Source organism: Peromyscus leucopus, chromosome 2, assembly GCF_004664715.2.
Source record: "Peromyscus leucopus breed LL Stock chromosome 2, UCI_PerLeu_2.1, whole genome shotgun sequence".
Lineage (NCBI taxonomy): Eukaryota > Metazoa > Chordata > Mammalia > Rodentia > Cricetidae > Peromyscus > Peromyscus leucopus.
In genome coordinates, this window is record NC_051064.1 from 6,050,155 (window position 1) to 6,062,718 (window position 12,564).

General features: G+C 50.3%; 1 protein-coding gene across 1 annotated transcript in view; it reads right to left on the reverse strand.

The window, feature by feature from the left end:
* Znf704 (zinc finger protein 704) overlaps positions 1 to 8,226 on the reverse strand; it is a 201,004-nt gene extending 192,778 nt beyond the window's left edge. The window contains 2 exon segments of the mRNA XM_028887559.2: positions 7,778 to 8,157; positions 8,160 to 8,226. Of these exon segments, the coding sequence (XP_028743392.1) occupies positions 7,778 to 8,157; positions 8,160 to 8,226 (447 nt within the window).
* Positions 8,227 to 12,564: the final 4,338 nt, after the last annotated feature.

Below are 12,564 nucleotides of genomic sequence, written 5' to 3' on the forward strand. Positions count from 1 at the left end.
CCAGCAGACTACAGGTCTGTAAATGACAACTTTGTGTGGTGTCTTTGGCACATACCTTCTGCGTGAGCCAACACCGCCAGTTTGTAAAACATGCACTTGTTAACACACAGGAAGGCAGTGTGGGACACGGGGTCCCTGCCAGAGGCTCCTGGAGTCATCTGATGGTCAAGAGATAAGCTGAAAAATGTGGTAACCATCCCTGGAGAGCTGGCATGCAGCCACGGACTATGTCTAATTAACACTAGGAGCACTAAGGACAGCATTGCTAACACACAGTGCCTCGGTTAGAAGCAGCCCTGCCTCAGTTTTTCAACACAGGAAATCTGGGTGAACTTTCAGCAATCTTTCATGTCCAGGTTCCTCTTAAATTTCTTATATCAGTGAATTATCAATCTCTCTGGATTGCTGAGTTCTGCTTGGTTAAACCTCTACAGAGCACGGAAAAGCACTGTCCTGAGCCTTGTGATCCAAGCTCCCCACTGTTCTGTCTTTGCCAACCATGGAGATCTCATTAAAGTCTTCCTCTGTTTGACGGTGCCCTTTTACTGTTAGGAAAATGCTAGTTGAAGTACTGTTCGCTGTGTCACTTATTTTTGCATAGACCCTCTCAGGAGGATTATTAAGAGTTACTTGAGGGAGGGGAGTGGGTATCTTACCAATGGGAAATTGAAAACATTGTAATACAAAGTTTCTCTTCTTGTTTAAAGTAATGACTAACTGAGGGAGGGGACTACAGTAATGAAGTAGTACATCTCAGATACTTAGTAGCATTAATTTGTTTACTTTCTCAACCATCAGCAAAAAATGGGTATGTGGTCCACAGCTGCACATTAGAAGGTTTCAGACTGGGACAGCCCAGTGCATGAAAAGCTTAGCAACCCAGAACTCCTCTTCCCTGGAACTATATCCATACACACCTACCCTAGCAATACATTCAGCAGCCTGGGACTGCTACCTGCACTGAGCTGCATCTACACACTCATTTCTGCTCCCAACAACGCAATAGTCTCCCTTCCTTTAGCAACGCCTTGGTAATTCTCCTTTTGTGTTTAGTTTCCATTTAAAAATGTCCTAGTTTGTGACTGGGAACTCCAGGCAGAGGGCCAGTCCAGCCTGAACCAGTTCGAAATTGCAAGGCAAACTATGCCCCCTAAGTTAATTTTTAGGGGGTCAATACCTATTTTCCCACTTTATGCCTGGGTGCATATATGATTAAAAGTACGTGCATGTGGGAAAGAAAGTACACACAAGAAAGACTTATATACCTCAAGCCTGTCAATCAAAACAGAGAATCACTCACACTACTCCCCATAGCAACCCACTCCTCCTCCTGGACCCCATGAGAGGAAGCATCAAACAAAACTGCTACTCTTGGCCATTCTAGCTGGAGGAGTCCACCGCTTCCTTACAGTGCATTCTGTACAGTCTCTTTCAAGAACACATACTGGATGGTGAGAATGTCCAGTGGATCAAAGCTCCTGGGCAGAAGTCTGAGGGCCTGAGTCTGACACCCAGGAGGCAGGTTTTAAAAAATGGTGGATGTGCTGGTAAGCATCTGTAGGTATCACATGCTTACTGCAAAACCAAAGCCCAGAAGCAGAAACCCCAGAGGATCTCCCAGAAGCTAACAGGTCAGCTACCCCAGAGTACAGTGTAACACAGACAACAAGAAACCTCAACAAAGTGGAAAGAGAACCAACTCCCCAAAGTTGTCCTCTGACTTCCACACATGCACACAATAGCATGTGCACCTACACACGCACACACATACATACATACACACACACACACCACCACCACCACCACCACCACCACACACAGAGTAAATTTTAAATAAATAAAACTTCTTGCTAATTTACTACATATGTGCATTTTTAATTATTTAAATATGGTGGTACAAACCTAGAAACACAAGACCCAGACAGACCACAGGGAACAAGGTATGATTAAGAGCCCTGGCTACGCCTCTGTCTGCAACCATTTATCTTGAAGTGGGATATTGCCTAAGCTGGTATCCTCAGTGGAGAATGGAGGCCCCACTAATTTTCAAGTTTTACATTCTCAGGAAGTCCTCCTTCAGATGAAATATTTAGGATAATTCCTGTCTCAAAAGGATGCAGTGAACACTCTTAATACTCTTTTGAAACCTAATTGTCAGGGCTTTATTGATCTAACCTCTGTTTCTTCCACAACTTTTTACCCTCCCCCTCCTCGCCCTTATTATTCTGTATTCCCTGGTCCCTTAGGGCTCAGCAGCACCAGCAAAGACCAATCCTTCTCTTCTTCCCACTGCCCACCTCCTGCTTAACCCAACTTTGCCTTTCCCGCGGGGGCAGCTCAACAGGAAGCCTGCCCAGGACTCCAGCACCAGCACGTGGCCTGTCACTGAAGAGCCGTGCATCTTACTTGTCTGTCCCTTCTGTAAAACTAACAGTCCCAGCGGCCCCACTGCACACGTCCTGGCTAGCTATGGGTGCCCAGCGAAGGTTGAAACAATTGCACTGGCCACTCGAATCACTCGATATGTGTTAGTTGGGGTTACTTTTTATGATTATCATTCTGTGCGGGAGACAAGAGCATGGAGTTGGGGAAACCGCACGCCCAGGCAGGCTTCTTGCTCTATAAACACAGAACCACAAACCCCAGATGGGCTCTCTATACGGTCTGGCAACTCCACTTCATCTCCCTAGCAGGCTGGCTTTCCTGCTCTCCCATACATCATTTCACGCCTCCAGCTCTTAACTCACCCTCAAATGGCTCTCATCTGCTCTTGCTCTTCTGCTGCTCGAGAGAACAGAGGCGATCCGCATCCACTAGTCACCTGACCATCGTCTATATAAAAAATGTACCTCAGCTGGAATCCTCCACCTTCCCTACCTTTTCCAATTGATCAGAAGGCGAGTTCAAAGGGCAGCCCTCTTCCACCTGGGTTCCAGGTCGTGCTCTATAGCTTTCCAGGGACTTGCCCAATGCAGTGATTAGTGACACCTCCCCCCCCCCGCCCCCACCCCACACCCGCCACATTCCTTTCGTACTTCCCAGGGATGATGCCCAATGATCCTCCCATCTCCACTTACTTGGGCCCTTGTATAATATCTCTGCCTTTTAGACTGGGCAGAACCTGTAAACTTGTTTCCAACCAAGATAACACAGCAAAAGACAATGGGTTTACTGCTGCCTATGGAAGAGAACCCTACCGTGGCCCCAAGATGCTCCTTGCTTGTTTGATGAAACAAGAGCCATGCTGAGGAGGCCTACATGAGGAACAACTGTAGGACTGGAAAAATGAGCTCCAGGAGAGATGGAGCACTCAGGTGCAGTCAGCAAGAAGCCGGGGCGGGGGCCCTCGCCTTTCAGGTTCAGGGAAATGAATTCTGCCCATTTATTCTGAACCTAGAATGAATTCTTCCTTGGCCAAACTCCAGAAGAGAAATCAACCCATCTAACCCTTTGAGACTTAGCAACAAAGTTCAGGCTGAAACTGGACTCCTAACACATGGAAGACTTGGCTATATCCGAGGAGGGAAAAGAAAGTGTGGTAATTTGTTACAAAGTTACAAAGCAATAGAAAACTAAGAGGTGTGACCTCTTTCAGAAAAGTCTCACACTCATCCCTAGTCCAGAGCTCACTTCATCTCACCCGTAAAAAACAAAGTAGACCTTTCTTACTCCTGAACGAATCTTGTCAACCAGCTCTATACACATACCCGAACCACCTCACCTTGCCTTCGAGGATGGCTCAGTCCACTTGACTTACAACACAAACTTCTGTCAGGAATAACGGTGGGGTGGGGTGGGGTGGGGTGAGGTGGGGTGGGGTGGGGTGGGTCGTGGTGCTGGAGGGATGGCTCAGTGGTTAAGAGCACTCTTTCAGAAATCCTGAGTTCAATTCCCAGCACCCACACGATGACTCACAACCATCTAACTGCAGTTCAGGGGGATGACATCCTCTTCTGGGCTCCATGGCACTGCACACACACGGTACACACATATACACACCGGGAAAGCATCTGTACACATAAGGTAAAAATGAACCTTTAAAAAAAAAAAAAAAAAAAAAAAAAAAAAAAAAAAAAAAAAAAAAAAGCACTGTTTCCTTTTATCTAGCACAAATGAATGTCTCTTTGTATTTATTCAACATCCTATACGTATTCATCTCTGTTCATTGTCCTTTGGTTTTTGGAGCTATTTCTTCACGTGGTTTCTTAACTTTATGTTTTCTACACATCTGATGCTGCTTGAACTATCTTCAGCAGCTTCTCCTAGAACCCACTGACGTGGTGCTGCGTCCATAGCCTGGCCCAAGGGGCTGCTCTAGGAGATATATATGGCCTCTGGCATCGATGCTGGCGATTTTCAAATTCCCCCTTCTAGCCCAGACCTCCCCCTCAGACTCACATCCTAAACCCACCAGGCTGACTGCTGCCTCCACTTAAAAGTCTCCCATCACCTCACTGTTAATATGTTCTAACAGAGCACTGAGCCCTGCAGTTTCCCCCCATCTCAGCATACGGCTTATTTAGCCATCCTCTGTGCCAGGAGTTCATTCGGAATTCCTCTCTTCCTTCACTTCCTTCATCCAGGCCACCAAACATTCTGGCAAGTTGAGCTTCGCAATGGCCCCTGAATTGGTCCACTGTCTTACCTCCACTCCTGCCGGCTGCTAATGCCAAGCAGCGCTCACATCTCCCAGGACTGTATGGGCTACAGCACCTCACTGCTCTCCCAGCACCCACTGCGGGTCTCTATTCTCCCCCACAGCACGAGCTTTGAAAAATACCAACCACCTGGCAAGCTCTTCCTGATGAAAACCTTCCAGAGACTTCACACTCTATCTTTAAAGGGCCTGCCTTTTCCTTTACTGGCCCAGGCCTGCCTCTGAGACATATCTCCTTCCTACCAAGTTCCAGCCACAGCCACGAGCTGCTTCTCACCTCAAGAGTTACAACTGCTACTCCCCGGTCTCGGATCTTAGGAATATCCTGTGCAAAGTGTCTCTGCTAGAAGATCAAATGTCCCCTCCCAAGAAGGTTGCCCCTTAAAAGCTTTTTCTTTTCTTCCTAGAATCTAAAATAGTGCCACACACATGCACACACCCAGCGTTACCCAAGGCTGCCAGACAAGCCCAGCTTTATTTTCCCATCCCCCCCACTCCCCTGCCTCTGTTTCCTGAGTCCTGCATCTCAGCAAGATCAATTCCTGCAGTGGGTGGACTGCATCTGTAAGGAAGCTGCAGTGGGCAGGAGAACCAGGCAGATTCAGACTGACTTGGCTGCCATCTCCACCACTGGCTACCCTCCACACTCTGGTACTCTCACTGAGTTACATCTCCAATGGTAAATTTCCCACCCAGCAGCTCCATGACAGTTTCTGTCAGGACTCCTAAATCCGACAAACATGGCTCAGAAGCAGGAAGGAGGAAACAGAATTCTTGGAGGTATTTTCCAGCAGGTCATCCATAGGACCAGCTGAGATGTTCCAGAGGGTGGGGACACTTGCCATGCAAGCATGACAACCGAATTTGAGCTCTGGAAAGCAGAAAGGTGAGAGGGAAGGAAAGACTCCATGCAAAGTTGTCCTCCGACTTCCTAAGTGTGCCATGGCAGGCGCACACTACACACACACACACACACACACACACACACACACTAATAATGTCAACAGTTTTTAAGGTGAAGGTCAGAAGCATCTGCTCACTAATAATCTGCCGGACTCCCCCCATCCTAAGAAAGAAGGCAGCCTCACTTCTGTCACTTGCTAAGAGGGGAAACTGGTTGTTGATTCAGGCCCTTGGCTGAATGAAGTCCCAAGTCCCAGCTCTCTGCTTGAAGTGGCTCAGGCACGGTCATTGGCTCTGCTCAGGAGGGCTGGAGGACAGACTCAGGGAAAGCTGAGTAGCTACCGCCCAAATCACAGTCCCGGGTGCTGTGACTACACACTTGTTAGCAGCTGCTAGGGTGCAGCGCGTTATGTGCAGCATGATAAAGTCATACCCTGCCGTGTTCTAGAGTAGCACCTGGCACCAAGTAGGTGCTCAGTAAATATTTGTCAAACAAATGAACACAGGGATATACAGAAATGCAAATTTATTTGTTATGTTCCATTTAAAAAAAAATCTCTTCGGATGCAGTATCAGGCTAGTGCTAAAGTAATGAGAAACGAGGGTGAATTATACCACAGCGTATTCAACATGCAACTTCTCAGAAGTTGTGAGCAATGTGCTATAAAAGTTGTGAGCAAAGCAATGTGTTAGAAATTTGAAAGAATTTGAATTTATTTGGAGATGTGAAAAATCTTTTCTGCTAATGCTAACGATCACACCCTAGATACTCTGAGTTTAAAGAACAGACTTCTTTCCTACATGGGGCCTGCTTGGATCACAGAGCATAACTTATTATTAATTTTTCTATCTCAATTTGTATAATCACTGTTCAAACCCCCAGACACATTTTGAGTGTGTCTGAACAAAACTGCTAAGGAGCCTGTCTTATCCGGTGTCACTGATGCTATGGAACTTAATTCAAAGCCAGCTACAGGCTGTCGCCACACAAAGCAAGCTTTTCAGCAGGCCGAGTAATGAGTGTGGGCACTCCGGATTCCACCCAGCAGCTGTCAAAAACAATCACCCAAATGACCATTGGCTCCAGTCTTCCACACCGGGAGCCAGTCAGTCGTACTTCAGGGTGGTCTAGGAAAGAAACACATTCCCACGTCTGCTGCGGGGCTAGCCTAACTGCGGTTTAACTTTTCTTGTAGTGTAAATACAGTTTCAAGCTTCCAGCCACTTTTAAGAGCGGACACAGGGAGATTAAAAAAAAAACAATCTCTATCAAGTTCATTTGTTTATTATGTATTTTCTTCTGAAAACTCCCAAGAATTTTGGGCTATTCTGCTGTCTTAAGGACCCCTGGAGAGAAACAACTCTCCCTCCCTCGCTTGCCACTTGCTGCCCTCAAAACTTCTTAGCAACATACACGGTGCATGAACCTCAACGCAGTTTGCTTTGTCCAATAGCGTGCTTGGAAGCTCAGCCAGTCAGTTGTGTAATAATAAACCCTTTATCTCCTGAAGATACAAAAACGGAAAGATCGCTCGGTGCTTTAGCGCGGATGGGGACTTGGCCAGAATTAGCCGAAAGTCACATCGTTTCAAACGTCACCCCACCACCTCTACTACCACCACCTTACTCGCTTTCCTCTTTCCTCGTTTGTAATCTTCAGGACGGGGGGTGGGGGGGGACACCAAATGCTTAGGATGCCCAGTTTAAGGAGAGCGAGGAAAAGCGCGGGGAGGGGGGTGGGGGGGACACGAGCAAACAGCACGCGGAAACCAAGGTCTTGGTTACTGCTGCACAGGCTCACGGTTCCTTCCCAAGCGCCGGTGATGGAAAGCGATCAACAACTGTTCTCAGGTGGAGGGAGGTGTTGCAGGTTGCTTGCTAGTTTCCAGAAGCTTGAACAAGGGAACACTTCCTGCGTCCCCAAGGCGGAATAAAATGTCAATGCCGCGTCGATCGGGCGCAAGGCGCCCCTACCTCGTCCCGCTCCCAAGTTCCCCACCCAGCCCGGGAGAAGCGTTCCGTCTCCCACAGGCACGCGGGACCACGATCCGAGCCGGCCTCCGAGCAGCGCCAGGCCGGCCGCCAGGGCGCCGCCGAGCCGCAGTTCCGCGCGCTGCCCACGGCCGCCTGACACACCCCTCCCGGGCCGCGCCGCTCCGCTCGGCCTCCCTGGCGCCCGGCCGCCCCGCGGAGCCCGCTGCGCCCCCCGGTACGCACCTTCATGGCTCCCCGGGCCGGGCCCTTGGGAAGCGCACGGCCGGGTCCGAGGGGCACGAAGCGCTCCTCGGCGTCCTCGTCGTCCTCGTCGCCGTCCACCACCTCGACGACCACCTCTTCGTCCTCTTCCTCCTCGTCGTCCTCCTCCTCCGCGCCCCCTCGGGGCTTCTCCGCCACCCGCCCGCGCGCCCTGCGCCTCCGGCCCGCGCCCTCCTCGTCCTCGTCCTCCTCGCCCAGCAGCAGCAGGACCGGCGACGAGGCGGCGGCGGCGCGCGGGGGACCGGTCCCGCGCGGCGGCGGGAGCGGCGGCCTCCAGCTTCCCGGTGCGGCGGCCGGGCTGGGGCCGGGGGGCGGGAGCCCCAGCGCGGCGGCCTCGGGGCGGGAGCGGGCGCAGCGCCCCCGCGGCGGCTGCCCAGGCTGGGGCGCTTGGCCAGGCGCCTCGCCTGCATGCCTGCCTGCCTGCCTGCGCCGGGCTGCGGGCCCGGGGCGCCGGGCTCCTCGCGGCGGCGGCGGCGGCGGCGGCGGCTGCTGCTACTGCTGGGCCCAGAGACGCGGGGCTGCGGGGCCGCCTCCGGGGCTGGCCGCGGCCGCTGGCTGCAAGACGCGCGGGCGCCGCCTTCGCTGGCCCGGCCCGCGGGGACGCCGGCGGCTACGGTGGGGCGGCGCGCCGGCCGCGGGCGGGGGTGGGTGTGAGCGAGCGCGCCGCTGCCTCCGCCTGCGCCGCCCGGGAAGCGCGGGCCGCGCTGCGCTCCATGCGGCCGGCGCGCGCCTTCTCCGGGCCCTGCGCCCGCGCGCTCAGGGCCTACCGAGGTGTCCTGGGCGCGAGCTGTTTGTGTGGTGTCTTCACTGCCGCTCCCCCCCCTCCTCTTCCCCAGTCCTCACTGCCTTCCCGGTCCCCCGTTCAGACAAAACCCGGACTGGATTTATTTCCCCGACCCACGCTCTCTGAAAAATCTGCCGGCTTCCTAGCAGTTGGCCGGGACACGGAGGCCACCGTGGCCCCTGGGGCCCGCGACTCCCTCTGCTGGGGAGAGCGGAGGCTCAGCCAGGAAGAAGGTGTTCGGTTAAGGGATCGCCTGAGAGTGGTGACCACACTGGAGCTTAAGTGGAGTCCGGCAAGGTGTGCCGATCCGAGGTTTGGGGTCAGTTTCCAACCGGAGTCCTCAGTCATTGAAATTTCTGCAACATTTTCAGAAGCCTCTACCAGGCTCCTTTGAGCACCCGGGCTGTAGGCCTTGCCTAATGGTCTCTGCTCTGCGCTAGTCCGGCCCTTCGACGTTATGTGGTTTTTTTTGTTTTTTTTGTTTTGTTTTGTTTTGTTTTTCCAGTTTCCACCTGAGGACCTTAACCTGGTGATGTCGGCCAAATTCCAAAAGCCTTCGGTTCTCTTGGTTTGGTCTACTGGCATTGTCCGAGTCTTGAAGGAGCAACAAACCAAGGGGTCAATATCATTATTCCAAAATTTTTATATGACGTAAGACCTAACATACATGGCCAGCTTGCCATGTAATGAAGAACTGCCACTTTCTGGGGACTTTCCGGTGTTGTTTGGCATTAGGCTATAGTGAACCAGGTATTTTGCGTCCAAATCATGGCCCTAAATTCTACTGTTTTGGCTAGGGCTGGGAGGAGCTTATTAATCAGCTTTTGGGTAAAAGGTGTCGGCATGATCCACCCATTATTGTTGGGGGTTGAACATCACGTGGCTAGCTAGACACATGAAGGAGCTCATTAAATGCTTACTAGGGTTCCTTCCAACCACTGAATAGGGATGAGGGAAAGGATTCAAAAATGAACTCTGCCCTACCGGAAACTGATTACCTTCCAGAAAATGCTTATTTGAGGTAATCACACGCAAATGTGGTGTGGTTTAAACTCTCCTGTCCACAAGCCCTGTCCATTGTTCTTTCTGAAATGCCTTTCCAACCAGCACTTCCTTTCCCTTCCCGAAGCTTTGATAAGGTCACCACAGTGAAAGTGGAAGTCCCTACAGTATTAAAAAGGAGGTGTGCAACTACACACTTTCCCCCAGCCCCATTTCAGACACCACCACCCCAGGCGTTCTCTCCCTCAAGCCACATTCAGATCTTATGGTTTCTAGTGAACTTTTCATTTGTAAATATCCTGTTCAGGAATCTAGAAAGAGCAAACAGTTGGGGCATTGTAATTTATGGGTGTGTCTTGAATCAAGTCTTAGAGTAGCTAGTCCCTCCCAGAAAGGAGTCAATTGTTTCAGCGGGTGCCACAAAGAATAGCGAAGGGCAGTGAAGGTGCTCTCATCCAGATTCAAGAGGGTAGCTTGGCTGGTTTGAGAGATGACTTGGAGAGAGGCGGCCAAGTGTATACATATGTCTGTGGACAGGCGGCTTAAGGACAGTGGAGGGGCGCATAAGAGACGATGGTATAGAATGTTACAGCTATCGTAACCGCTGTCAAGGTCATCAGAACAGCTGTAGTACTTGCATGAGCTCAGGCTTGCTGACTGTCCTTAGAAGGAAGGGGTAGAAAGGATCATGGCCTCTCACCTGAGATCCAGGCTCCTCCCTCCGCATCTCCCGCCATTTGTGTGGACTTTTGCCCTAGTTACACTTGGCTCTATCTCAGTAGAGATGCTCGACTACAGAGTGTGGAAGGTTGGCTGAAGGAGGAGGGGACTGCATCTAGGCAACTTTGGGTAAGTCATCATTCTGATGGGGTAAGACTTTCTGATGGTCAGCTGCTTTGGGGTCACCCACGCTCCTGGAAGTAACCTCTTACTCATGCCCAATGAAGTCACTGGTCCCCAAGGTAGGCTTTGGTGGGATTGTTCATCATTGGACCTCTATATCATGTGACAAAACCTTCCCTGGGGAGATGAAGCACATCACTCATCTACTCACCCAGATAGAGACCCCAGGACACACCAAAGTATGGATACATCAAAATTCCAACTTGGTGAGCCATGCGTTTAATTGGGATTACTTGCAGGAATATGGGTGAGGGGTTACTTAGAGGAGCCGGAATGACTCACAGACAGCTGCACCGTGAGCTGCCACACCTGAGAAGCTATAGACAGTTGAGAGCTTCTAAGGGAGGGCGAGCCGATTGTCTCCAGTGGTGTGGCTCCTGGGCGGTCAACTACACTGCAGTGGATAGTCCCACCCCCAGGAATATGTGGACAGCAAAAACTGGGGTTGATGGGTTATTAAATTTAAGAAGATTAAAGGTTGCAAAGTTGGGGGGATTAGGTGGGTAGATCTGAGAGGAGTGTAGGAGGAGGTTGGGGTGGATATGATCAAAATCCCTTGCTTGTGTTTACTTCTCAAAGAACTCTAAATTATTTTGTAGGCTAGTGAATTAATAGATGCAGTCAATTGAAAAGAATGTATGCAATCAGTTTAGAAGAGTGCTGTCATTAGTTACGACTTCAGTCATCTGTCCTTCCCTACCTCTGACTCCAGACATCACCATGGAGTTCATTGTCAGATTAGGGCATTTTCTTGCTGAATTTGCAATTGTAACTCATTCATTTAGGAATTCAGAAGTCTTTATAAAGGTTCATTATACAAGCCATGATCTCAGAAAATAACAGGATAACATGATACAGGTCAAAGGACAACTTTCAGAAGTCAGTTCTCATTTTCTGCCTTGTTGAAGCAGGGTCTCTCTTTTCTGCCACTCCGTATTCCAGCCTCGCTAACCACGAAGAGCGGAGGTGACAAGAGCGGAGGTGACCCTTCTGTCTCTGTCCCCATCACACCTACCAAATGAGCACTGGGATTACAGGGGCACAGTACTGCATCCTGCATTTTTGCGTGTTCTGTGGGTTCCTGGGATGGAACTTGGAGGCTCAGGCGTGCTCAGCCAGCACCTTTACCTAATGATCTTTTTTTCTCGTCCATACCTAGCTTTCCCCTCAGGGTTCTAGGGATCAAACTCAGATCCTGCTGCTTGAAGGACAAGCACTTTGCCTCCCAGCCCCAGGCCTGGCTCTTAGCATTGGTATGCACAGTGAGCTACTGAACCCTTGCTGCAGAGAGAAGTAGACAATAATCAAGAAAAAGTGAACATGACTTCAGAGATTCAGTAAGCACTAGAGAAAAAAAAGGCTAATGTGGGACTAGAGTGGTGGTGGTTAACAGGAGATGTGGCCCCAGCATGGTGGTGCATGCCTGGAATCCCAGGGAGCAAAGGCTAACATAGATCAGAGGATCACAAGTTCAAGGCCAGCCTAGGGGACTATAAGGAGAGATCCTGTCTACGCCTATTCAGGCATGAACAAAACAAGTGTGTATATGTTTACATCAAAACAAACTTTAGAAAGGCATGGAAGACAGTGTGAAACTAAAATCAGAACATGCAGTGGAGCAGGTGTCCTTCCTGAAGGAAGGGCACCACCCTTCTGCTGTGTTCTGCTCCGTTCTCGTGCAGTTGGGTAGTGGTCATCCACAGGGACAAGGTGGGCGTTAGAGCGAGTGTCACTCACTCCGCTGTGATCACCGACAACTTGCCATCTGTTGTCTGGTTTCTTGTGACCTGCAGTGATTCTAAATCTTTGACATTTGGGTCCCAAAGATGTGCTTAAAAAATGACTGAAGAAAACAAGACTCAGTTTGACATTTTGCTCAATATTTTTAAGATTCAAAAAAACAGAAACCATGGTCCCCAAACCATAGCCGTAACCCGTGCAGAAACACAATGGACCCACCCAACACTGACTGCTTTGATGTCCTTATCATCCATAAGTAGTTAGAGCTGTTGATTGTGGTAGCTCCTTCTAAAAACTACTTTTAATCGAAAGGTAACAT